Source organism: Aspergillus stella-maris, assembly GCF_047715825.1.
Source record: "Aspergillus stella-maris strain CBS 113639 unplaced genomic scaffold BDV14scaffold_59, whole genome shotgun sequence".
Taxonomy (NCBI): Eukaryota; Fungi; Ascomycota; class Eurotiomycetes; order Eurotiales; family Aspergillaceae; genus Aspergillus; species Aspergillus stella-maris.
This window is the reverse complement of record NW_027396853.1, coordinates 1-21,767: the sequence shown is the minus strand read 5'-3', so window position 1 is coordinate 21,767 and position 21,767 is coordinate 1. Positions and strand designations below refer to the sequence as shown.

Genomic DNA, 21,767 nt, shown 5'->3' with positions numbered 1-21,767 from the left:
GGGTACCCCACGTGATGTCACCTGCCCCCGCGTCATCTCCAATCGGAGTCGAGCTTCCTCCATTTCCACCAGCGGTATCAACAACCCACCAGGTATCATCTCTCAAACATGCGATAAAGCAGCTTGGTAGTGAAGCCCTGGGTCGAGTATGGAGGCCTTTACCTTTGCGGTTTCCACCCAAGTGGATTTCCCAATACATGTCAAGATGTATGCCTAACATCTCCCTTCCGGAGACCACTGGACTAACGGTTTTACAGTGGATCGCTTGAAGGAAAGCAGAAGCAGATCCCATTCTCAGTCCTTCTGAAGCAACCAAAGCTGCGGCACATTGGCTCTGCCCAGAACCCGCTGTCTGATCTGTTTGTGACGGTCCAAGTATGGTCCGAATCCAAACCTCTTGGGGTGCCGCTGCAGACGTCATACAAGGCGTTCAAGTCAGCCAGGGCTTGGGATCAATGGCTGCAGCTTCCTATGTCTATCCAAGATGCCCCTCTGAGATGCCAACTCGCTATCACGATCTGGGATCTATCGCCCTTTGGCGGTGAGGATGCAGATGGGCACTATATTCCATTCGGCGGTACGACGATACCGCTGTTTGATGAAGATGGGAAGTTGAAGACCGGCAGACAAAAATGCAAGGTCCATCGACACAAGGCTGCAGATGGATTCTCAGCAACTACCACACCTTCAAGTCCTCCAAGAAGACGAAAGGGAAATAAAGCTCAACTGCTGGGCCCTTCTCCGGAAGAAATGGAGCTTGAAAGAGTGGAAGCACTACTTAAAAAACATGAGATGGAGGAAATCCCGCGAATTGACTGGATGGACCAAATGGTCTTTCGCCAAATGGAGAAGCTGAAGATCAACGCCGATGAAGCCGCGCGAAAGCGTGCTATATTCTCAAAGGCTAACCGGGACCAACATTCAAATGGTAATGAGGAGGATGAGGAGGATTTTGACGAGGAAAACTTCATTCTGTATCTTGAGTTTCCGCGATTCGATCATCCGATTGTCTGGTCTGACCATGAATACCCTCCGCCCCCCATCTCATCATATCCACAGAATGCGCCAGGAAACACGAACAATGCCTTGAAGCCTCTCCCAGAGGTCCGGTTCGGCCCCGGGATTGAAGGAGCTGACGGAGAAGGAGTTATCATAATCTACGACCCTGAAATCGGTCAAACAGGAAATCCCTGCGAAGACAAACATCGAAGGCTCATCCGTAGCCACAGAACCGGCATCATGGACCGTGACCTCAAGCCCAACCCTAAGATTCGTGATGATCTCAACGTTATCATGTCCTACGAACCCACGCAGGACCTTACCGCAGAGGAGAAGGATCTTGTATGGCGTTTCAGATATTACCTGACACGGGAGAAAAAGGCACTCACAAAATTTGTCAAATCTGTCAACTGGCGAGACGTTGGCGAAGCACATCAAGCCGTCGAGATTTTACCAAAGTGGACCGAGATCGATGTCGATGATGCTCTAGAGCTTCTTGGGCCGACGTTCGACAATGCTGCCGTTCGTTCATATGCAGTGGAGCGGCTTCGCAAGGCCGATGACGATGAACTACTTCTTTACCTCCTTCAACTCGTGCAAGCGCTTAAATATGAAGACAACGCCCACGGAGACGCAGACATAGCGGCCCACGACTCCTCTCTTGCCAACTTTCTCATCACTCGCGCAGCCAATAACTTTAAGCTAGGCAGCTATTTACACTGGTATTTGATGGTCGAATGCGATGACGCTGGACCAGGGACTCTGTCCTCCCACCGCAGGCTTTTCGCTCGGGTCGAGTACTACTTCATGGCAGAACTAGAACGAATTCATCCTGAGCACAGGAAGACACTACTGCGCCAGGGCGAGCTCATCACTGTCCTTTCGAAGATCTCCAAGGACATTCGTTTCTCTCGAGATGCCCGCCCTCTGAAGATCGAGAAACTGAAGAAGTATCTGAAAGATCCGAAGAACGACTTGCTACACTTTGATCCTCCCCTGCCTCTCCCATTGGATCCGGACGTCATGATTACTGGCTGCTTTCCCGAAGAATCAAACGTTTTCAAATCATCACTGTCACCTCTTCTCCTCACTTTGAAAACAACCGAGGGCCAAAAATATCCGATACTATTCAAAGTTGGCGACGATCTGCGTCAAGATCAGCTTGTTATCCAGATTATCATGCTCATGGACCGCCTCCTCCAAAAGGAGAACCTTGACCTCAAACTCACCCCATACCCGATCTTAGCCACCAATGCCACAGCCGGCGCAATGCAATTTATCCCCTCGACCTCCCTGTCTGCCGTTTCCGGCAAATATAAAACAGTTCTTGCTTACCTAAAGGCCAACAACCCAGACGACAACGAGCCCCTCGGTGTCCGCAAAGAGACAATGGACACCTACATCAAATCCTGCGCTGGCTACTGCGTTATTACCTACCTCCTTGGTGTGGGCGATCGCCATCTTGAGAACCTCCTTCTTGCACCAGACGGGCACTTCTTTCACGCAGACTTTGGCTTCATCCTAGGCCGGGATCCCAAACCATTCGCTCCAATGATGAAGCTCTGTAAGGAAATGGTTGAGGGCATGGGAGGGACAACCTCGCAGCTTTACATGCATTTTAAGGAATACTGCTTCACGGCTTACACGACGCTTCGGAAGTCTGCGAACCTCATCCTCAACCTGTTCAGTCTCATGGTCGACGCCAATATTCCCGATATTCGGGTCGAACCTGACAAGGCTGTCTTGAAGGTCAAGGAACGGTTCCATCTTGAGATGACTGAAGAGGAAGCAATCAGGCACTTTGAGCAGTTAATTGGTGACAGTGCCAATGCTATCTTTGGAGTGGTTATTGATCGTCTTCATGACTTTGTGCAGGGTTGGCGAGCCTAAGATGGCTTCAAATAACCTCAGACTTTGCGAAATTTTGCCCTCACGGAATTTACTAGTCTTCTTGACTGGGGCTGCGTTTGCCTTGCGTGTTCCCAGAGGAACATGCCTGTCCATCACGTGATTAAGTACTCGCATATGGAAGCCTCATACCGCCTTTCCTACCGCCATGCTACCAGGCAAAGGCCGGCACAAAAACCAAGATAGCGGACTCAACCGCAAACTATCGCAATCACTCGATAGATAATGCCGACGAAGGACGCTCCTTTACGGCCCTTCATGACATACATATCAAATATTGAACCGATACGCTCTCAATAATGGCGGCTCAATTCGTGCCACGCCAGGTGTTCCCCAGCTATGCCTCGATTCCGCGATCCTACTTCCTCGGCCACCACCGGGCTGGTTTGACGAAGATGAAGAGCATGCTGTCAACGATCGACTACGTGGTGGAGTGTCGAGACGCAAGAGTCCCTATCTCTTCCGTGAACCCTATGTTTGAAGAAGCATTGGGCCAGACCAGACGACTGATCGTTTACACGAAGAGGGATCTAGGGGCTGAGACGGGATCACCAGCGCAGAAGGCAGTAAGTGGGACATATATATAGCGACTAATATATCCATGTACTCATACCTTGCCGTCTACTAGGCCGAGAAAATGATACGAAAGTTCGACCGCAACAGTACTGTTTTCTTCGTCAGTTCATCATCACGGCCGGACGTGAGCTCGATCCTAAAACATCTGCGCGACGACGCCGCAGGACCCGACAAACTCGTCGGCGCCCGCGTCATGATAGTTGGAATGCCCAACGTTGGAAAGTCAACACTCATCAATAACCTGCGGAATCACGGCGTGAAGAAAGCCAAAGCCGTACAGACCGGAGGCCAGCCTGGTATCACTAGGAAGATTGGCACACCCGTCAAGATCATAGAGCGGGAGAATGCCCCCCCTGTTTACGTGCTGGACACGCCCGGTGTCTTCATGCCTTATGTAGCTGATGCCGAGGATATGCTCAAGCTAGCCCTTTGCGGCTGCGTTAAGGATTCTGTCATCTCGCCGGTTACATTAGCAGATTATCTGCTGTATCATATCAACCTGCACAAGCCAGATGCGTATCAACGTTGGTCACCAGCAACGAATGAGATTCATCCCCTTCTAGACAGTTTCGCTCACAAGACGGGTCTACTCGCCAAGGGGGGCATACCGAACACTGATCTAGCTGCTCTGCACTTTATCCAGAAATGGCGCGCTGGTGAGCTGGGCAGGTTCGTGCTAGATGACTTGGAGGCGCAAGAGCGTCGCCGGGAGTCAGGTATCGAAGATGAAGAAAGACTTAGTATCACGCAAGCCATGAAAGCAGAGAAAGTGGGAAAGCGGAATCAGATAATAGAGTCTCCTGCAAAACAGAAATAGCATCATGTACATAATATACCCCGCTAGCAGCATAATGAAATAGACAACCAAGTTGAAAGAGATCAAAACAACCCATCATATGTACTTGAGATGCACCGTAGACCGAGAAAATGAGAACACCCAAACGAAAAAAAAAAAAAGACGAGTAGGCCATCATGAGATCTTTTCCAGCAACCGCCGTCTCCTCCGGTCAACAAGCTCCTCTTGCACCTCCTCCAACGTCGGCAACCGCCACTCAACCCCATCGCCGGCATCTCCCGGCAAAGGCTCCCACCCATCCTCAACATCCTCGTCCGCATCCCCCTTCTTCTTCATCTTCTCCACAGCCTCCCGCTCCCTCGCCAACTCATAAGCCAGCAGCGTCCCATCCTCCTCATCAAGCCCATACCCAAAGTAATTCGCATCAACCTTCTTCGTAGCAATATCCCCTCCCCTCCCGGAACCGGCCTTCCCATCATCATCCTCCTCAGCAGGACGTCCCTTCCTCGCCGCAGCTTCAAGCATTTCCTTGACACCCGGTAACTCCCTCGCCCTTCCAAAATATCTATACCCCTTCCCACCACCAGGTATTTCCCTCCCCTCATCATCATACACGCGCCCCGAACCACGCATATAGTTCGGCCCGCCCATATTCCGGATCTGCATTTCCCACGCCCACTTCTCGCGCATGAGCTTGTTGATTTCATCGTTCAGATCGCGGATTTGGTGGTCTGAAAGACTCTGTTCTTGGATTCGGGACACCTTGCGGCTGATTTCTTTGAGGACTTGACCGCGCCATTTCTCGCATGAGGGGATTGAGTCGACGCTTGTTATGGCTTTGGGACGCCGTGTTCGGCCAATGTCGATTATTCCGAGGTCTGCGGCTTGTTGGGCTCTGAAGCGGAAGAGCATAGACTGGGCTTTTTCGCTGTTTCGGGCCTATACGGATTGAATCAAGTCAGTTTTCTTTTTTCTTGGGGCTTTTTTTCTTTTTTGAGCGTGGTTTGCGGGTGCGCGTTTAGAGAGGATCGGGGGTTTTCAGTGTAGATCTAGGAATATGGACGCACCATTTTGACGGTGTTGGCAAGGAATTGCTATGATTGACTTGTTCCTTGCGGCGAGGGGAGTTGGAGGAGGTGGAATTGTTCTGCCCGACGTGGGTGAACTTGATCTAAGCTCGGGTGGGTCCGCGGGACTCCACAAGCGAGCGCTTGCATGATGGATTGCCGGTGTAGCCGCGCGTCTGCATGTCATAGAGTATGCAAGCCTAGTTAGAATAGGGAGTTTGATATTTTGTAGGAAATAGAAGAGAGAATATGGATATTCAGAAGAAGAGAAAAGTTTTGTCTGAAATAATATAAAGCTAGGCGGCCTAGCGATCTAATGGTACATAGTTGATCCAAGGTAAGTATAGTACAGGACATGTCTATCGTAAAAGAACAATGGTCTAATTGTTTGCAGACCTTCGTGATGGCTCCTCCTCTTGCTTCCTCCGAGCGGCCGCATCAGTCCCAAGAGAATCCTCATTGTCGACCGGAATATCGTTTAAAGTAGACTCTGCTTCGTAGTCGCTGCGCGCGGCCCAGTTTTCACTGCCAGGCGCCTCCGCTCCCTCGGACGCTACATCGCCCGGTGATGGCTCCTCATAATCTTTGCTAGCGGTGATATCGGCATCAACTGACTCTTCGGTGCCAGATGTAGGCGTTCCATCAGAAGACTGTGGCTCATCCGCTGACTCCTCAACTCCGCCTAGGAACTGCTGCTGCTCAAGAACCTGCTTTTGCAACGCGATCTGGCGGCGCAATGAAGCATCCTTGCGGAGCTTCTTGTTGGCAGAGAATTCAGTCAAGGCCCGGACCATTCTTTCTTCCACCATCTCCTTGACATGGCTAGCCAGCGTTCGATCCGTGAAAATACCACCGAATCGGAAACTGAGCCACAGGTAGAGAATGACGGATTTGTGTAGCGATTCCAAGTCGTGCATGTATCGCTTATCTGCGGATACCTGTTCTTCGAGGACTTCAAGGTTGAGTTCGTTGATGTCGAGTAGTCGGCCGTTTGTGTGTTCGGCAACGCAGCGGACGAAAGAAATTGATGCTTGCCGCCCCGTTTCATCTGACGAGTTAATTGGCGCAGCCATAAATGTTAACTGGTCTGCCAATTCCAAGCCGGACACGGCATCTACAATTGCGGAATTTTCTAGTGGGGCTAAGGGGTCGCGCAGAGAGAACAGCGGGTTGACACTGGCAATCTCCCAAAACCGCTTGATGAGGTATTCAAGCGAGATGTCCTGCGGGAAGTAGGCCGCAAATTGCTCGAGGACAGCGTTAGGCGGGGAGACACTCGCGGTTTCGAGAGGCGGTGGCTCAGTGTCCAGGGCTTCCCGAATGTAGGGAAGGTCGACGTCCTCTAGCGAGGTGACATAACCTACGTTAGACCCCTCCTTCTTGCCGTTCTTCTCATCAGCATTATGCTGGTCTGCAGATCGATAACGGCCGGCTCGTCCACCGATTTGCTTGACCTCTGGGACTGTCAGTCTCCGAAGTCCCGTGACGGGCATTTTCTTTACGGACGTCTCGAATACGATACGTTTGCAACTCCTATAAACGATTAGCAATGTTGTTCACTTGGAAGGAATTAACATCAGAACAAGACTTACAAGTTAAGACCCATGCCTATAGCGTCACTAGCAACCAAGAAATCGTAGTCATTGTCCGGATCATTGAAGAGGCTTGCTTGTTGTGTGCGAATCTCCGAAGGCAAGCTTCCGTAGATTATAGCGGCTCGCCGCCCCGTCACCTTCTCAATGTCGGCTTTCAGAGCGTGGATTCCAACTCGCGAGAAAGAGACCACGCAGTCTCCCTTTTCGAGTTTCCTCAAGTCTCCTCTTAAGCTCTGATTCATGGCTTTCAGGGGGTTCAATCGATCATATCGGTGTATCTCAAGTTTGTCACCTGTGAGAGCTGCAAGTTCTCGAATCAAAGGCACCGTCCTAGTCTCACCACACAGATGCAGCTCAGTAGCACATGCACCCAAAAATGCACGAGTCCACGCCCAACCACGCATTGGATCGGCTATCATCTGGATCTCATCGATAACACCAACCTCATACTGCCGTCCCAATGCAACCATTTCTACTGTGTTGCTAATAATAGTCGGCTTCTGATCCTCGGGGACCTTGACATCATCACCCGTGACCAGACTGCATGGGATCCCGCTTGTAGAAAACCGGTGATAGACCTCCTGTGCAAGGAGCCTCAAGGGCCCCGCATAGAAGCCACTTTTTGCAGCCTCTAACCGCTTCAGTGCATGATATGTCTTTCCAGAGTTTGTAGGCCCAACGTGAAGATGGATTGTCCGCTGAGTTGCGCGCGCCTGGGGGTACCATTCCGCTGGATGTTTCAGGTCGGCAATCTTTCTTTGCTGTTCTAAATTGGGCTCCGAATGTTTGGTGTCAAGATCGTGCGCGTACAAAAGATACTCCAATTCGCGTCTCAAGGCAAATATACCTTGTTGAAGGTAGGCCTTTTGTAGCGTGCGCTTGATATTAAGCATAGAGCCATGGACTTTTCCCCGGTCCGAGACTTGGCAGGCATTCATGACATAGCGCTTGAATCGGATCCATGCACTCGCATCTTCATCTGGATTAGTTTGCTTGATTTGTCCGAGCACGCTTGAGACGACGCCGGGGAAATCATCTGCGATCGCAGCTTGTCTTTTGAGTCTTGCGGCGGTTGGAGCGTGGTGGGCGGGGATCTGCTAAATCAGTCACTGTTCTTTTTCCCTGCATTGCAACAGGAAAAAAAACACATACAGTTCCCTTTATTTCACTCCGAACCTTTTTTATCTCATTTCGCGTTTCCTTCTCCCATTTTTTCTGCGTCCGGCTTTTCCCTCGCTGCAATGCTGCAGTGGTCGTGAAAGCTCGCGCTCCGGGGTGCAGAGAACGTTGGCAAGCACATAGCAGGCCATGAATGCCTCTGCTAAGCCATTGCTTCATTACTCCTGTACTTGTATTGGGGCGACGAGGATGTGAGAGATGTCAGGGAAGCTGTTCGGTGGCGGCGCAGCACGGAGCCGGATTATCGGAGGCGCTCCAAGCGACTAAGGCACTCATGGACGGTGTTCGAATTGATTGACTGGAAGGGGATGTCAAGCGATCAAGCAGCGAGTAGGAAAAGTTGTCCGGGGGCGTGGCGGTAGCTATTGTCGGAGGCGCAAGAAGTATTGAAGCTCGTTAAGGCGCAAGGCCAAAAAAAGTCGCCGCTCACCGCGTTGGCTCCAGCGAGCTGCTTAAGTGCTTTGAGGGAAGATCCGCCGCCAACCGCACCACTCCTGGTCCTGGTGGGGATCTCCGTCCTTTCTCTCTGGAGCAATGCTACGTTTCATAAACAGCACCCTCTCTGCGCTGCCCAACCTGGTACCCTCTTCTGTCACTTCTTCTTTGCTTTCTTGACGTCTCTCTGTCCTGCCCCTTGCTCAAACTCGCCGCCGCCTACCAAACAACCAGGAGGTTCAACCAAGTCTGAGGGCTGCCGGCCGGCCACCATGAGCTCCCTACTCAACGCCCAGCGGGAAAGTAAGTTGGGCATTTAATTCGGACCTGCCACGAGACCCCCTAGCCAGTTCTTCATGCTAATTTTCTGCTTTTCATAGTCATCCTGAATACCATTAAGGTTACCGGAGGCGACAATGTGAGAGCCAGCGCCCCGCCTCTCCCCCTCCTGATCTATGACGGAACTGACGTTGGGCGTTAAGTGGAAAGTCTTGGTGGTTGATGAAGCCAGTCGCAACTTGATCCTCAATTCAGTCAATGAAGATGACATTCTCAACCTCAATGTCACCAGTAAGTTACGCCTTTTGGTCTACACCGACACCTTGCGTGGTCTGACCCGTTTCGCCGCCAGCTATCGAGCAGATCGAACAAAGACGGCAGTCCAATCAGCCGATGGACGCGCTTTATATCCTCTCCGCCCTGCCGCACATTGTTGACTGCGTACTAGCCGACTTCGAGAGAAGGAGGTACAGGAGATCGCATTTGGTGTGGACATCATGTTGGTCGACCCCTCCTTGCATTGCGCATGTTGCGCCGCGTGCTCACATTGCATGTTAGTTCTCGAACCAGGGCTGAGCGCCAGGTTTGATCGATCGCAGATGGCACAGGAACATATTGCAAGCTTTAATACTATCAGTATTGACTTCTATCCCCGAGAATCGCGCGTGGTCACATTCCGAGATCCCTGGAGTTTCCCAGTGCTGTTCCATCCAGGTTGCAATCACCTGATTAGGGAGCATCTAGCGAATTTGGCCCACAAGGTAGGCATCTCTTCCCCCTCTAAATATGCAGCAACTGATCTCTAGCAGGCTGTGTCACTTTGCGCGACCCTCGGAGAATACCCCCTGATCAGATACTATCGGCCTAGGACACCTACTCATGAAGCCAGTGTGCTTTGCTCGCACTTGGCGCGATTCATACAAGAAGAACTCGATCAGTTTGCGCAATGTAACCGAGATTTCCCACCTCCATCTCCGAGACCGCGAGGTATTCTCTTAGTCGTGGACCGTTCGATGGACTTGTTCGCGCCTATGATCCATGAGTTCACTTATCAGTCTATGGTCCACGATTTGCTCCCAATCAAGGAAGGAGAAAAGGTCACTTACAAAATGGTCGTCAACAAGGGTGCATTCAACGAAGCCGAAAAGGAGATGGAAATCAACGATGAAGATAAGGTCTGGACTCAATACAGGCACATGCATATGAAGGACGTGCTTGGTCAACTTGGTGCAGACTTTGCCAAGTTCCGAGCAGCGAATCCGCAATTCGCAGAAGGGTATGTCCACACTTCAAACATTCCCAGCTTCCGCTAACCAGTTCAGTAACGACAAGGCTGATGTTGGCATGATAAAAGACATGCTGGCTGGTCTCCGAGACTTCCAACATGGCAGAGACCTCTATACCCTCCATCTTAACATGGCGGAGGAGTGCATGAAGTTCTTTCAAGAACACAAGCTCATTGAAGTCAGTTCATTGGAGCAATGCCTCGCAACTGGCCTCGATGAAAATTATAAGAAGGCCAAAGGGCTAGCGTCGCAGCTTGTTCAGCTGTTAGATGATGATAGTGTGGTCCGCAGTGACAGACTGAGATTACTACTTTTCTACATCATATACCGCAATGGATTACTTCCCGGCGACATTAGGAAACTCATGGCTCATGCAGACCTTCCACCGCAGGACGGCAACGTCATCTCAAACCTCGAATTACTAGGCGCCAGAGTCGACAAGCCATTGAAAGATGATAAGCCACCTGTCCAGCCACTATTTATCAGGAAGCCCCCCGTGGTAAATGATATGGACGAGAGCATTCTTTCTCGGTACGACCCCAACGTTCAATCCATGTTAGAAGACGTTATCCGAGGAACTCTAGACCCGTCCGTATTCCCGCCGACCCGCCCTCCAACCGAAGCAGACGGCATGGCAATGCAGCAGGATGCACTCGCCCAATCATCCCTCCGAAGCGCAAAACCCACCTGGGCAAGAACACGCACAACCGGCGAGCAGCCCCGCCAGCGCATCATCGTCTTCATGGCGGGAGGCGCTACATACGGCGAAGCGCGCGCTTGTTACGAGATCTCCGAACAGTACAGGAAGGACGTCTTCCTCGCTACATCCCACATGCTCACACCAAGCTTGTTCCTCCGCCAAATTGCCGACCTAAGCGCAGACAAGCGACGCCTCGACATCCCCGCCGAGAGACCGAAACCCGTTGCGCCAGCCCATCTCTTCGAAAAGGACCCGCCGCCACCTCAGCCTACCCCCCAGCAGAGACCGAGTCCTGCACCTGCACCCGCGCCACCTACCGCCCAGATGCAAGCGATGTCTATGGGACCACCACCTGGCAAGCAATCCAGCTCCAAACCAGGGAAGGAAGGCAAGGAGCACAAGGAGAAGAAGAAGCATCGGTTTTTCAGGTAGCATTCTTGAGAAGATTTGGCGTCTGGAACTCCATTTCTTGTTCGTGTCGTGTGTATTTTAGCCGCGCTATTGTGATACCATTTAAGATTGTGTTCAGCAATTAGGCGCTGTGGTATGCAATCGAGATATTTTCTTTCGGTCATTGAGCTGATGATTGCTTTCACAACCCTTCGCCTCTCTAATCATATATAAACATACAGTATAGCCCATGGGTATCATAAATGTCAAACCAAGCCAAAAGGAACCAAACAAACTGCACCAATACCGTACCGTAATCATAGGAGAAATCAGCCCTTACCAAGATGCCTTAACACCTCATCATCTTGATAAAACAACTCCCGTAACTTATCCCCTTTCCTCCTCGCATCAAAATGCCCCTTCCGCACCTGCTTAGCATTCAACTTCTGGACCTTTTCCTTCCTCTTCTTCGTCGCGCTACTTGAAATAGGCACAACAGCACCCAGTCCCACCGTATCAGCTTTCATTTTCCCCTTCACCGGCACGCGAATCCCCTCTCGCCCCTCAGCACCTAGACCTAACCGGCTATCTGGGTCCCACCCGTATGACTCGAGGTACCGCAGTCCGTGGCTTTTGCGGTCGAGGTGTGAGGGGGGATGCGAATGCGTAAGGCAGACTTGGTGCGCTAATGAAGATTCGTGGTATTTTTCGTCTTGTGTGGAGGAGGCGAGAGAGAGGTTACAGACTTCGCAAATTGTTTGTTCGTTCGTGTTTGGGGTTGGTTGCGGGAGGGCGGAGTGGCTGCGGTCTGTGACGGTGGTGGATGAGTCGGCGACAGCAGGAGGGTCTGGTGTTGCGGGAGATGTAGATGCAAATGGGGTCGCTGTCTCTGACTCTGCGCTTGGTGCAAGGGTCGATTCTGAGGACGAGGAAGTCTTCATAACGATAGAGAGATACGTATTCGCTATACTACTCCCCGTGCTCGCCGGCGTAGCAGGCGCAGACGAAGCAAGCGTCGAGAGCTCATGATCAGAAGAGCGCACAAAAGGAACACGTTTCTTCGTAATGCCCGCGCCAAAGACGCGCTGATCTTCTAGCGGGAGAAAATAATCCTCATCCTCGTACGACATGGTATATGGTTAGCTGAAGCCGAGACATGAAGGGAGTTGGACTGACGGAGGCCAGCCGGAGAGATTAATCGGAGGCCGAAGTGGCGGGAGATCGCCCGCTATTTTTATGTTGCGGCCAGAGCTTCACTTCCGCTCACTGCTCCTTCTTTCCACATCTCCCTTTACCTCTCTCTCTCTCGTCGCCATGCCCATCCCTATAATCACTACGGGCATCGCAGAGGGTCTGTCCTCTATACCTTACTCCTATACGATATTGAAAGTTTTGCCATGGATTCTCCTCGTCGCTGCCCTGAAGTATTACTTCGGGGGTGCCCGCAATGGCTCCGAGCGTGTGATGCATTCTAAGGTTGTGATGGTGACGGTATGCATTCCTTCCCAAATACCCCACTGTATGTCCTAACAATTGCTGATGTTTGAATTGAGTAGGGCGGCACATCCGGCATAGGAGCAGCAGTAGTCCACGAGCTCGCAACCCGTGGCGCCCAAATCATCCTCTTGACACAACACGAACAAAACGATATCTTCCTAATCGATTACATCGAGGATTTGCGACGGTCAACAGGAAACCAACTCATCTACGCAGAGCAAGTCGATCTCTCCTCACTCCACTCAATTCGGACCTTCGCGACGAAATGGATCGACAATGTCCCTGCCCGCCGACTCGACATGCTCCTCCTCTTTGCGAATACGGCATCTCCGACACCAAGCAAGCCAAAGGCTACAATTGATGGAGTGAATGAGGAGTGGCAGGTTAATTACCTTGCCAACTTCCACCTTCTCAGTATTCTTAGCCCAGCGCTGAGGGCTCAGCCAGCGCATCGCGATACCCGGGTGATAATGACTACGTGTTCAAGCTATATCGGGGCTCCGAAGATCGACTTCACGCAATTAGACAACGACACAATTGCCTACGCCGTCCCAGCGGGAACGGCAACGGCAACGGCAACGGCAACGGCAAACGGCAAAGCGCAACGCACCACCGCACCAAAGAAACCAGCAGTCTCTAAACAGACCAAGCGCCAAACCCCGGCACAAAACAAGTCCAAACCGAAGAAGAACATCTTTGGTCTCAGCAAACTCGCCCTCATGATCTTCGCAGATTCCTTCCAGAAACACCTCAATGCATTCAAGCGACCGGATGGGCAACCACCCTCAGTCCGCGTTATCCTCGTCGATCCAGGCCTCACCCGTACACCCGGAACCCGCCGGTGGCTTACCGGTGGCTCCCTTTGGGGACTTCTTCTTTACCTCATAACCTGGCCAATCTGGTGGCTCGTCCTGAAATCCCCACAGCAGGGCGCGCAGAGTATTCTCTACGCAGCAATGGAGCAGAAATTCGGTCGCGGGGCAGGAGGATGGCTTTTGAAGGAATGCCAGGAGGTAGACTTTGCAAGAAAGGAAGTTAACGATGATGAGGTGGGCAAGAAGCTGTGGGAAGCCAGTGAGAAGCAGATTGAGGAGCGGGAAAGGGAGGGTGCTGTTATGAGGGCAGTTCTTAAGGAGGAGGAAATGAAGGAGAATGCGAAGACCTCGGAGCAGGCTAAGGAGAGGGTCAAGGAGCAGGCTACGACTGGGAATGGGAAGGGGGGCCAGGAGCAGAAGGCTGGTTCGAAGAGGAATAGGAAGGGGAACAAGCAATAAGTAGTAAGGGTCTGAAGTTTGATCAATGCAGTTGATGATTGAGATACTTAACTTACTTGCATTGCATAATAGAATATCCGAATGATATGAAGGAAAGAAAAGAAGAAAAGAAAAGAAAAGAAGAAAAGAAATTCGTCTCATTGACTCTAAGCGAAAAGGCCATGGTCGCTATCCATGCTATTTATCTATCCCATATTCCTTCCACATTTTGTAAAGGTTCCATGCAATAGATACCCCATAATAACATCCATACATACATTACTAAACCCTAAAACCAAACTAAATAATTAACCTATTTCTTGAGCTGGTCCAGCAGCTCAGCAGGAGGCTGTTGCCTGTATCCCTGGGGGTTGTTCTTCGTCCAGAGCCAAAGGTCCTCGCAGGCCTGCTCCAGCGTGCGCTCGGCCTTCCAGCCGAGTTCCTCGTTGGCACGTGTGGGGTTAGAAGTCAGGTTGAGGACGTCACCGGCGCGGCGGGGCGCTACTTCGTAGGGGAGGTCGCGGCCGACGGCCTTGGAGAAAGCGCGGACCATCTCGTAGACGGTGCTGCCGCGGCCGGTACCGAGGTTCCAGGCGCGGACACCGGGGTTGTTGGAGCGAAGGTAGTTGAGGGCCTTGAGGTGGCCGTTGGCCAGGTCAAGGATGTGGATGTAGTCGCGGATGGCGGTTCCGTCGTGGGACTTGTAGTCTATATCAAATTAGCTCCGGGCTCTGATCCGAGGGCCAGTGGAAAGACATACCGTCACCGAAAACAAGCAGCTTCTCGCGCTTGCCAGTGGCAACCTGAGCAAGCAGAGGCAGCAGGTTGTAAGGAACACCCTGGGGGTCCTCGCCCATGATACCGCTGGGGTGAGCACCAGCGGGGTTGAAGTAGCGGAGCAGAGCACCGTTCCACTTGGTAGCCTCGGCCTCGTTGCCGGCCTTCTTAGCGTTGTTGCGCTGAGCGTTGATAACGTCCGTGATGGCCAGCTCAATGGCGTACTTGGTGTTACCGTAGGGGTTGGTAGGACCGAGAGGGCAGACCTCGGGGATGGGGATCATGTCAGGGAAGCGGGTGGCGTCTCCGTAGACGGTAGCGGAGCTGGAGAAGACAATGTTGGACACATTGTGGCGGACCATCGAGCGCAGGAGGCAGATTGTGCCGTAGACGTTGACATGGTAGTAGTCGAGGGGCTTCTCGCCGGACTCGCCGACAGCCTATTGCGGGATAATTTAGCATTGAGGCGCGAACCTATCAGGTGTGTGAAAGCGTACCTTGAGGGCAGCAAAGTGAATAACGCTGTCAATGTCGGGGTGAGCTTCGAACACCTTGTCGAAAGCAGCCTCATCGGTGACATCTAGCTGCGCGAACTCGGCCTTCTTGCCGCAGATCAACTCAATGCGGTTCAGGGCCTCGGCGGAGGAGTTGTAGAGGTTGTCGGCAACGACGACCTTGTAGCCAGCCTCGAGCAGAGCGAGGGTGGTGAAGGAGCCAATGTAGCCGGTTCCACTGGAGGGACAAGTCAGTACTCGGGCTTGTTGGTGGTGTTGTCGCAGCAGAGATTCAGGACGTACCCGGTGACGAGAACAGATCCAGAAGGCATTGTGAGGATGTGATGGCAAGGGCGAGATGGCCAGAGGGAAGAGAGGAATAGCAGACAAGGAAAGACGGTGAGAGCAGCGGGGGATGGCGGGATATTTAAGGGGAAGAGGGCAATGAGTTGATGGGGAGAAGGATTATTGGTGGGGGAGATGAGTAGGAGGGGCACTGCCTTCCTAACAGGTACAACTCTTTACTTTATTCCTACAGGTACCACGCCTCCCCATTCGCATTGCACCACCAGTCTACGCCACAGACGTACAGTACGTTTTTTTTCTCAATCTGATGTTTCATGATTCTCACAACTCCCATCCAGTACTACTACCATATCACCCGTCAGGGACCAGGGCAAGCGGCGGTCTCTACTGATCGGCACCGCAACAGCGGCAGCATACGTACTCCTCTGCCATGCACGACGATCAACGCCAAATTGATTAATCATTGAGATACAGCTGTCCCCTGATCAACAATGAAACATTTCACGAAGCCGTATAATATCCGATGCTCACATCGAACTATTCAGCCTAGCAAACCATAACTACGTAACCCCGCGGACACCACCCAACTCTGAGACAGCACACGCGGACTCAGTCTCAGATATGACATGGCCTCGAATGATCGGGGCAATCGGGCCAGACGCAGTCACGCACGGTCAATTGCACCGCAGCCGTTCCAATCATCTTGCCGGGTTTTCCACACTCGCAGCTTGTGGCGGGTCCCATTACCGTTCCACTTCCAGTGCAGGTGGGCCTATTCCAGCCTTCCATGTTCCCAGGCCACGATCCGAGGGTCTTCTAAATCTCCCGGAGCCCAGGCGCATTTCGGGATATAACGTGGTATGCAGGTTGGCTGTTATATTGGGTTTCGCCTCATGCAAGCGGGTTTTGCCGGAGAGAACCCACTCTTGGCTGGATCTCATGACGCTATACAAGGCTGGTTATAGCAGTCGGCTGATTAGCTACAGCAGAGCGGGATACTATGAGAACTTGCGATAACACATTTAAATAGTCGTAAATAAAGAAAGAAGAACTACAGAATAATGCTAGCGTCATTGTACTCCCTCTCGTAGAAGTACAGTAATCATGTATCCCCATAGCATTGCCAGCTCACTCAATTGATACACTGCTGTTTGCCGGAAAGACTCTGGTCTTCTGGCAATTGTTGGCTATTCTCTTTCCCTGGCGTCTCCTCCTTGACGCAGGGAGAAGTTTAAAGCGCAGAGAAGTCTCTGCCCTGCGAGGCATGCGTATGAAGAATAACAAGACTAGGTCTGTAGTCCTAGTCGTGCTGGTGGCGCATCGCGTTTGAAATATGGTGCGATATACCAGTGTACATTGCTACATGTACTGCGCCCTTTGAGTTGAAGAACTGCCCACTTCTGGAACCGGTTCTCCTTTTTCCTGTGTTACCTTTTAACCGAGGAGCTCAACATCTAAGCCAATAGCCCGCATGAAGAGGTTGACGTTTCCAAGTCGCTGGCTAGCCATGTCAGCAGGCAGCGTCTTACTGTGCGTAACAGTTTCCATAACACGATCCCTGGAGACGGCAGTCAGTAAAGGATTCCAAACTGATCCAGACAGCGACTACTTACTTAACAGCGATAACCAAACGTTGTTGCTGATCCGGGCTTGCTCCAATTCCAGTTGCGGCCAAAAACTGCCAGACGTACATATCGTCACCGGCGTTGATAGAGTTGGGGAAGACGTCGGCAAAGATCGGCTCGAGAGTGTCAAAGAGAACGTTGAATTTCTCAACCCATTGCTGCCAATCTTGCTCGCTGGCTTGGCCTGCTTCCTTGACGATTTCAGCCCTACTGAGGAGCATGGTAAGAATACCGAGACCAATTCGTGTCCGAGCAACGAACTGTACGTGGCTCTGGGTAAGGACAAGACCGAGGAGACCGATGACAATGTTGAATGGCGCTTCGCTAACATATCCCAGTAAGCTGGGCATCACAGCTTGAGAGAACAATTCGACAGCTTCCCTGACAGCCAGCGATAGCTGGGTCTCGCCGGGCTCAGGTTGTGCCTGACGAACGACATCCAGACTATCCAGGTTGACGACAATCATGGTAAGGATGGTAACGCGCTGTTCCTGATCGATATGACGGAAGATACGTGGAATAGCCTTTTTGCCCTTGGGGCAAGAGAGCAGCGCAATGAATGGATGAGGGGTGTTGGAGTTCGGTACAATGGCCTCCATGACCTTCAGTCCCTGCCACAGCTTCTTGTTGAGTGCGTCGACCTTCTGGCGCCATTCCATGTGTGTCTGAATCGCCTCGGCATCGTTCTCCTCAGGAGGCGGAGGCATCGTGCGCTCCATGTCCTCCAGCTCCATCAGAGTGTTATAGACACCCTCGAGGTTGGCCAAGATGGATTTACGGTCGCTTATGCTCAGATCAGTCTGAGGCTTCTTTGTGGTCTTGCCGCCTTCTGAGCTCTCAGGACGCTTGATGTTCAGCGAGGGCTTCGGTGCCTTGGCGTTTCCGAAAGAGATCTTTCCTAGACTTCCCTCAATAATGAGCTGCTTGTTCTTGGGTTTCGCCTTAGCAGCCTCTACAGCGCGCTGAACCTGTTGCTGCATGCGCTGCATGTGGTTATCACCGCTGTGACCGTGTTTACGGTTACCATGACCAACACGGTTGCCGGTTTGGAGAAGGTAAGTCTGCGCAAAGTGACCGAGGGGCTGATGGGGATGTTGTCGGGGTGCGCCACGAATCTGGCTGTACACCTGGTAATAGAAGTCCTCGGCCAGCACAGCCTCAGAGTCGGTATCAGCCATGTTTCCAGCTTGCGCGACGAGCTGCTGCAATTGAATCCGTGTAATGAAGTTCTTATCCTGAGGAGTCATCAATCCATTACCCTTGGACAGGAGGAAAATCTTATGGTTCCGCTTAGCACGCTTAGCGTCTTCCATAAAGTAAGCTGCCCGCTGCTCTTCCGTAAGGTTCATCAACTGCTGTGGGTTGGTGATTAATGGCAACTGCCCACTGGGCCCTCGGGCATGCTGGGGAGGTAGTTGCGACGGATGCTGTTGGGGGAGTTGCTGAGGGTGCTGAGCACGAGGAGGGAGTGCTTGGTGAGGAGGCGCGACGTGCGGAGGCGGAGCATTGGGGTTGTGGAGGAGATGCAGAGGAATGTTCGGAGCATGAGCCGGATGAGGGAAAGGCTCGGGGCCCATTGTTTGTGCATGCAGAAGCTGCGGCGGCACACCCCTCGCAAGCTGAGCCTGTACGAATTCCGGTGGCAAATGCGCGAAAGCCTCTGGGAGTCCTGGAAACTGCTGGGGCCTTTGGAGATGAAGAGGAGGTTCACCGATATGCTGCGGCAGGGGCATCTGAGGTGCACTGGGCATCGACGGAGCACCTTGACCTCGGATCTGCGCTTCAACCTCCTCAAGACTCATCATTTTTCTCGCCTGCGACGGAGCCTGGGCTGCGGGTTCGGCCCTATTGGGCAAACCCCAAACGCTGGACTTTGCCTGGAGGTCCGGAATATAACCCGGATCCGAATACTTCTCATAGCCTGTTCGCTTAGGCTGCTGTAATGTGGCGGTACTGGTGATAGTTGTCGTGCTCTCCGCGGCCGTAGCAGCAGCCGGAGCTCGAGGTTTTTGAAGATTGTAGCGGACTTGCTCCTCTCCGATAACGTCTGATACTTGCGCCGTCTTTCCAAAGAAATCAAAGTCCTTGCCGACGGGACCGGGTTCCATGTCGCCGAAGGTGTCGGTGTTGAAGGCGTCCTGGTCATCGTCTAGCTGGTCTCCTAGACCGTCGTAGGTATCCTCGAAATTGATACTGTAACCGCGTGTAAATTAGTATATCGCCATGTTGAAGCATCCAATGGCGCAGCGGGGGCGCTTACACGTCGTCGTCGTTCTCTTGCTGCCCAGCTGCTCTGGCGCGAGCAACCTCGGCGAAGGGGTCATGAGTATCAAAAAATGCCCCTTGGCCGCCCGGGGGAGCTCGGTCCCTCGGAAGGGTGGTGTCGAAGCCGAAGAACGACATGTTCGACGTGAAGGTGGATGGAGGGGGGAGTGGAGGAAGGACACGGGAGATTTGGCGTTCGATAATTGTGGTGCGGGATGAAGTCAGGTCACGATTGACTGCCTGAGGCAGAAACATTGTACCTACTAAACGTAATTCACGGGTCGATCGCAAATCACGGGTCGGTCGCAAATCACGGGTCGGTCGCAAACCCCTCCAAAAAGTAGACGCGTTTTCACCACCTCTCTCTTTCATCAACCACCATGCCACCAAAATGTAAGAAAACTCGTCAAGAATCAATTAAGCAAGAGGGCAGGATACAACTTGCAATTCAAGTCTTGAAAAATAAAGAAAATTGCACTATTCATGGTTTAGCAGTTAAGTATAATGTCCCTAACCAAACCCTCCACGATCACCTTGAGGGCCAACAATTTCACCTTGAATACCACAACCACAACCTTAAACTCTCTAAAATTCAAGAGGAGACTTTGGTAAAGTGGATTCTATCACGAGATTGCCGCGGAGTCCCTCCACGACCTGCCCATGTACGAGAAATGGCTGATATAATCCTCCAGACTGATGACCCCAAGGGCTTCACCCCAGTCGGCGAGAACTGGGTCACCCAGTTTATTACATGCCGTCCTGAAGTTAGCAGTTGCTTTGCCAGAAAATACTATTATTAAAGGGCTAAATGCGAGGATTCAAGGCTTTTACAAGAGTGGTTTTGTACCCTACAAGAAATGCAGGTGGAGTTTGGTATACTTGACAAGGATATCTTTAATTTTAATAAAACAGGCTTTGCAATGGGGATTATTGCAACTACAAGAGTTATAACAAGAGCCAACATGCCTGGAAAGCCTCATCTTATATAGCCAGGCAAGCACAAGTAGGTGACAATAATTAAATGCATTAACATGACGGGGTGGAATATTCCCTTCACCATAATTTTTAAAGGAAAAGTCTATATAAAAGGATGGTTTAGCAAATACAACCTTTCAAGCAACTGGCGTATTAAATTAAGTCCAAATGGCTAGACTAGTAATGCAATTGGCCTGTGGTGGCTCCAAGAGGTCTTCATACCTGCAACAAATCCTTGAAAAGTCGGCTGATATACCCTGCTTGTTCTCGACGGCCATGGTAGCCACCTTACACCTGAATTTGACAAGGTCTGCAAGGATCATAAAGTTATTCCCATTTGCATGCCTCCACACTAATCACACCTCTTGCAACCTCTTGATATTGGCTGTTTTAGGCCATTAAAGCAGGCATATGGTAACCTTATTGCTAACCAGATAAGGAAGTCATTCAGGTTTATTAACAAACTTGACTTCTTACGGGCGTATCCTACTGCTCACCAGGATGTTTTTCAAGCCTTAAAACATTCAAAGCGGCTTTGGAGCAGCTGGAATAGTATTATTTAACCCTAAAAGGGTCCTTTGCAAGCTTAATATTACTCTACATACACCAACACCCCCCCCCAAGCCATGGGGGTTGGTTTACAAGCTCCTTGGTGATTGGAACGCCATATACCATCAAGCAAGTACAATAGCAAGCAGCGTCACTTTAAAAACTATTAAGGAAAGGCTCGCAAAGTCTATTATCACCTTTAAAACATGCCCTGCAGCAAATTATAAAGGGCTGTAAAATTGCTCTATACAACTCTGCTTAACTTGCCCTTAAAAACCATAAACTCCACATTGCAAACCTGCAGGAGAGGGAAAAAAAGACATGTTTTAAGCAACAAATGGCTCCTGCAAGCGGCCTTACTATACAGGAAGGTAGAGACCTTGTACTCGGGTAAATTCACTAGGGTAGACCAGAGTAACTATAAGAAATACTCTATTAAAGGCAGAAGAGGCTTCCTCTACAATGCATGCACCTTTAACTTCAGGCGCGCCAAGACGCGCTCCACCAACATGTTCTTGGTGTCATATTCAGGGTCATACAAGAGTATCATGTGCAGAACGTCGTTAACAACTAGAAAATTGAAAATATTAACTTTTGGGTGGTTGCAAATGACTTCAAGTTGTAGAGCATAGGCAAAAAGCGGGGCGGTTTGCGACCGACCCGTGATTTGCGACCGACCCGTGAATTACATTAACTTAGTTAACTTACAACTCGTCCATTCACTGCGGTCTTTGGTGAAACGATACTTGAAAAACTTTTGACCGGTAGTTCTGCTAGTTGGAGACCTTAAATGACTCATGATTATCAGGAGCTGTC

The 21,767-nt window shown here is 51.3% G+C and overlaps 9 protein-coding genes across 9 annotated transcripts; 4 read left to right on the top strand and 5 right to left on the bottom strand.

Annotated features, from left to right (window-relative positions):
* Positions 1-8: 8 nt before the first annotated feature.
* Positions 9-3,048, top strand: BDV14DRAFT_114662 (phosphatidylinositol 3-kinase VPS34). Its single transcript, XM_073765752.1, has 2 exons — positions 9-207; positions 258-3,048. The coding sequence occupies exons 1-2, from the start codon at positions 149-151 to the stop codon at positions 2,887-2,889; spliced, it is 2,691 nt and encodes an 896-aa protein (XP_073624749.1). The 5' UTR covers positions 9-148; the 3' UTR covers positions 2,890-3,048.
* On the top strand, positions 3,049-4,377 carry BDV14DRAFT_114659 (putative GTPase MTG1). The gene is made up of 2 exons (XM_073765751.1): positions 3,049-3,473; positions 3,536-4,377. Exons 1-2 carry the CDS (start codon positions 3,207-3,209, stop codon positions 4,298-4,300), a joined length of 1,032 nt encoding a protein of 343 aa, XP_073624748.1. The 5' UTR covers positions 3,049-3,206; the 3' UTR covers positions 4,301-4,377.
* On the bottom strand, positions 4,222-5,432 carry BDV14DRAFT_179633 (pre-mRNA-splicing factor ISY1). The gene is made up of 2 exons (XM_073769788.1): positions 5,347-5,432; positions 4,222-5,218 (listed from the first exon to the last, which is right to left on the bottom strand). Exons 1-2 carry the CDS (start codon positions 5,347-5,349, stop codon positions 4,454-4,456), a joined length of 768 nt encoding a protein of 255 aa, XP_073624747.1. The 5' UTR covers positions 5,350-5,432; the 3' UTR covers positions 4,222-4,453.
* A 117-nt stretch (positions 5,433-5,549) lies between these two features.
* BDV14DRAFT_179631 (ATP-dependent RNA helicase SUV3) lies at positions 5,550-8,522 on the bottom strand. Its single transcript, XM_073769787.1, has 3 exons — positions 8,094-8,522; positions 6,939-8,035; positions 5,550-6,879 (listed from the first exon to the last, which is right to left on the bottom strand). The coding sequence occupies exons 1-3, from the start codon at positions 8,277-8,279 to the stop codon at positions 5,727-5,729; spliced, it is 2,436 nt and encodes an 811-aa protein (XP_073624746.1). The 5' UTR covers positions 8,280-8,522; the 3' UTR covers positions 5,550-5,726.
* A 101-nt stretch (positions 8,523-8,623) lies between these two features.
* Positions 8,624-11,396, top strand: BDV14DRAFT_114622 (Sec1 family protein). The gene is made up of 6 exons (XM_073765750.1): positions 8,624-8,858; positions 8,936-9,125; positions 9,187-9,333; positions 9,393-9,595; positions 9,644-10,110; positions 10,157-11,396. Exons 2-6 carry the CDS (start codon positions 9,011-9,013, stop codon positions 11,250-11,252), a joined length of 2,028 nt encoding a protein of 675 aa, XP_073624745.1. The 5' UTR covers positions 8,624-8,858; positions 8,936-9,010; the 3' UTR covers positions 11,253-11,396.
* On the bottom strand, positions 11,397-12,387 carry BDV14DRAFT_114617 (putative G-patch domain protein). The gene has a single exon (XM_073765749.1). The coding sequence runs from the start codon at positions 12,338-12,340 to the stop codon at positions 11,540-11,542; it is 801 nt and encodes a 266-aa protein (XP_073624744.1). The 5' UTR covers positions 12,341-12,387; the 3' UTR covers positions 11,397-11,539.
* A 105-nt stretch (positions 12,388-12,492) lies between these two features.
* Positions 12,493-14,127, top strand: BDV14DRAFT_114598 (putative oxidoreductase). Its single transcript, XM_073765748.1, has 2 exons — positions 12,493-12,701; positions 12,767-14,127. Exons 1-2 carry the CDS (start codon positions 12,525-12,527, stop codon positions 13,979-13,981), a joined length of 1,392 nt encoding a protein of 463 aa, XP_073624743.1. The 5' UTR covers positions 12,493-12,524; the 3' UTR covers positions 13,982-14,127.
* Positions 14,101-15,727, bottom strand: BDV14DRAFT_179624 (NAD-dependent epimerase/dehydratase family protein). The gene is made up of 4 exons (XM_073769786.1): positions 15,535-15,727; positions 15,235-15,469; positions 14,721-15,177; positions 14,101-14,668 (listed from the first exon to the last, which is right to left on the bottom strand). The coding sequence occupies exons 1-4, from the start codon at positions 15,561-15,563 to the stop codon at positions 14,274-14,276; spliced, it is 1,116 nt and encodes a 371-aa protein (XP_073624742.1). The 5' UTR covers positions 15,564-15,727; the 3' UTR covers positions 14,101-14,273.
* A 1,244-nt stretch (positions 15,728-16,971) lies between these two features.
* Positions 16,972-19,565, bottom strand: BDV14DRAFT_203382 (deadenylation-dependent mRNA-decapping factor PAT1; the record flags this gene model as incomplete). The annotated part of the gene is made up of 3 exons (XM_073774273.1): positions 16,972-17,095; positions 17,151-19,355; positions 19,423-19,565. 3 exons carry the CDS (start codon positions 19,563-19,565, stop codon positions 16,972-16,974), a joined length of 2,472 nt encoding a protein of 823 aa, XP_073624741.1.
* Positions 19,566-21,767: the final 2,202 nt, after the last annotated feature.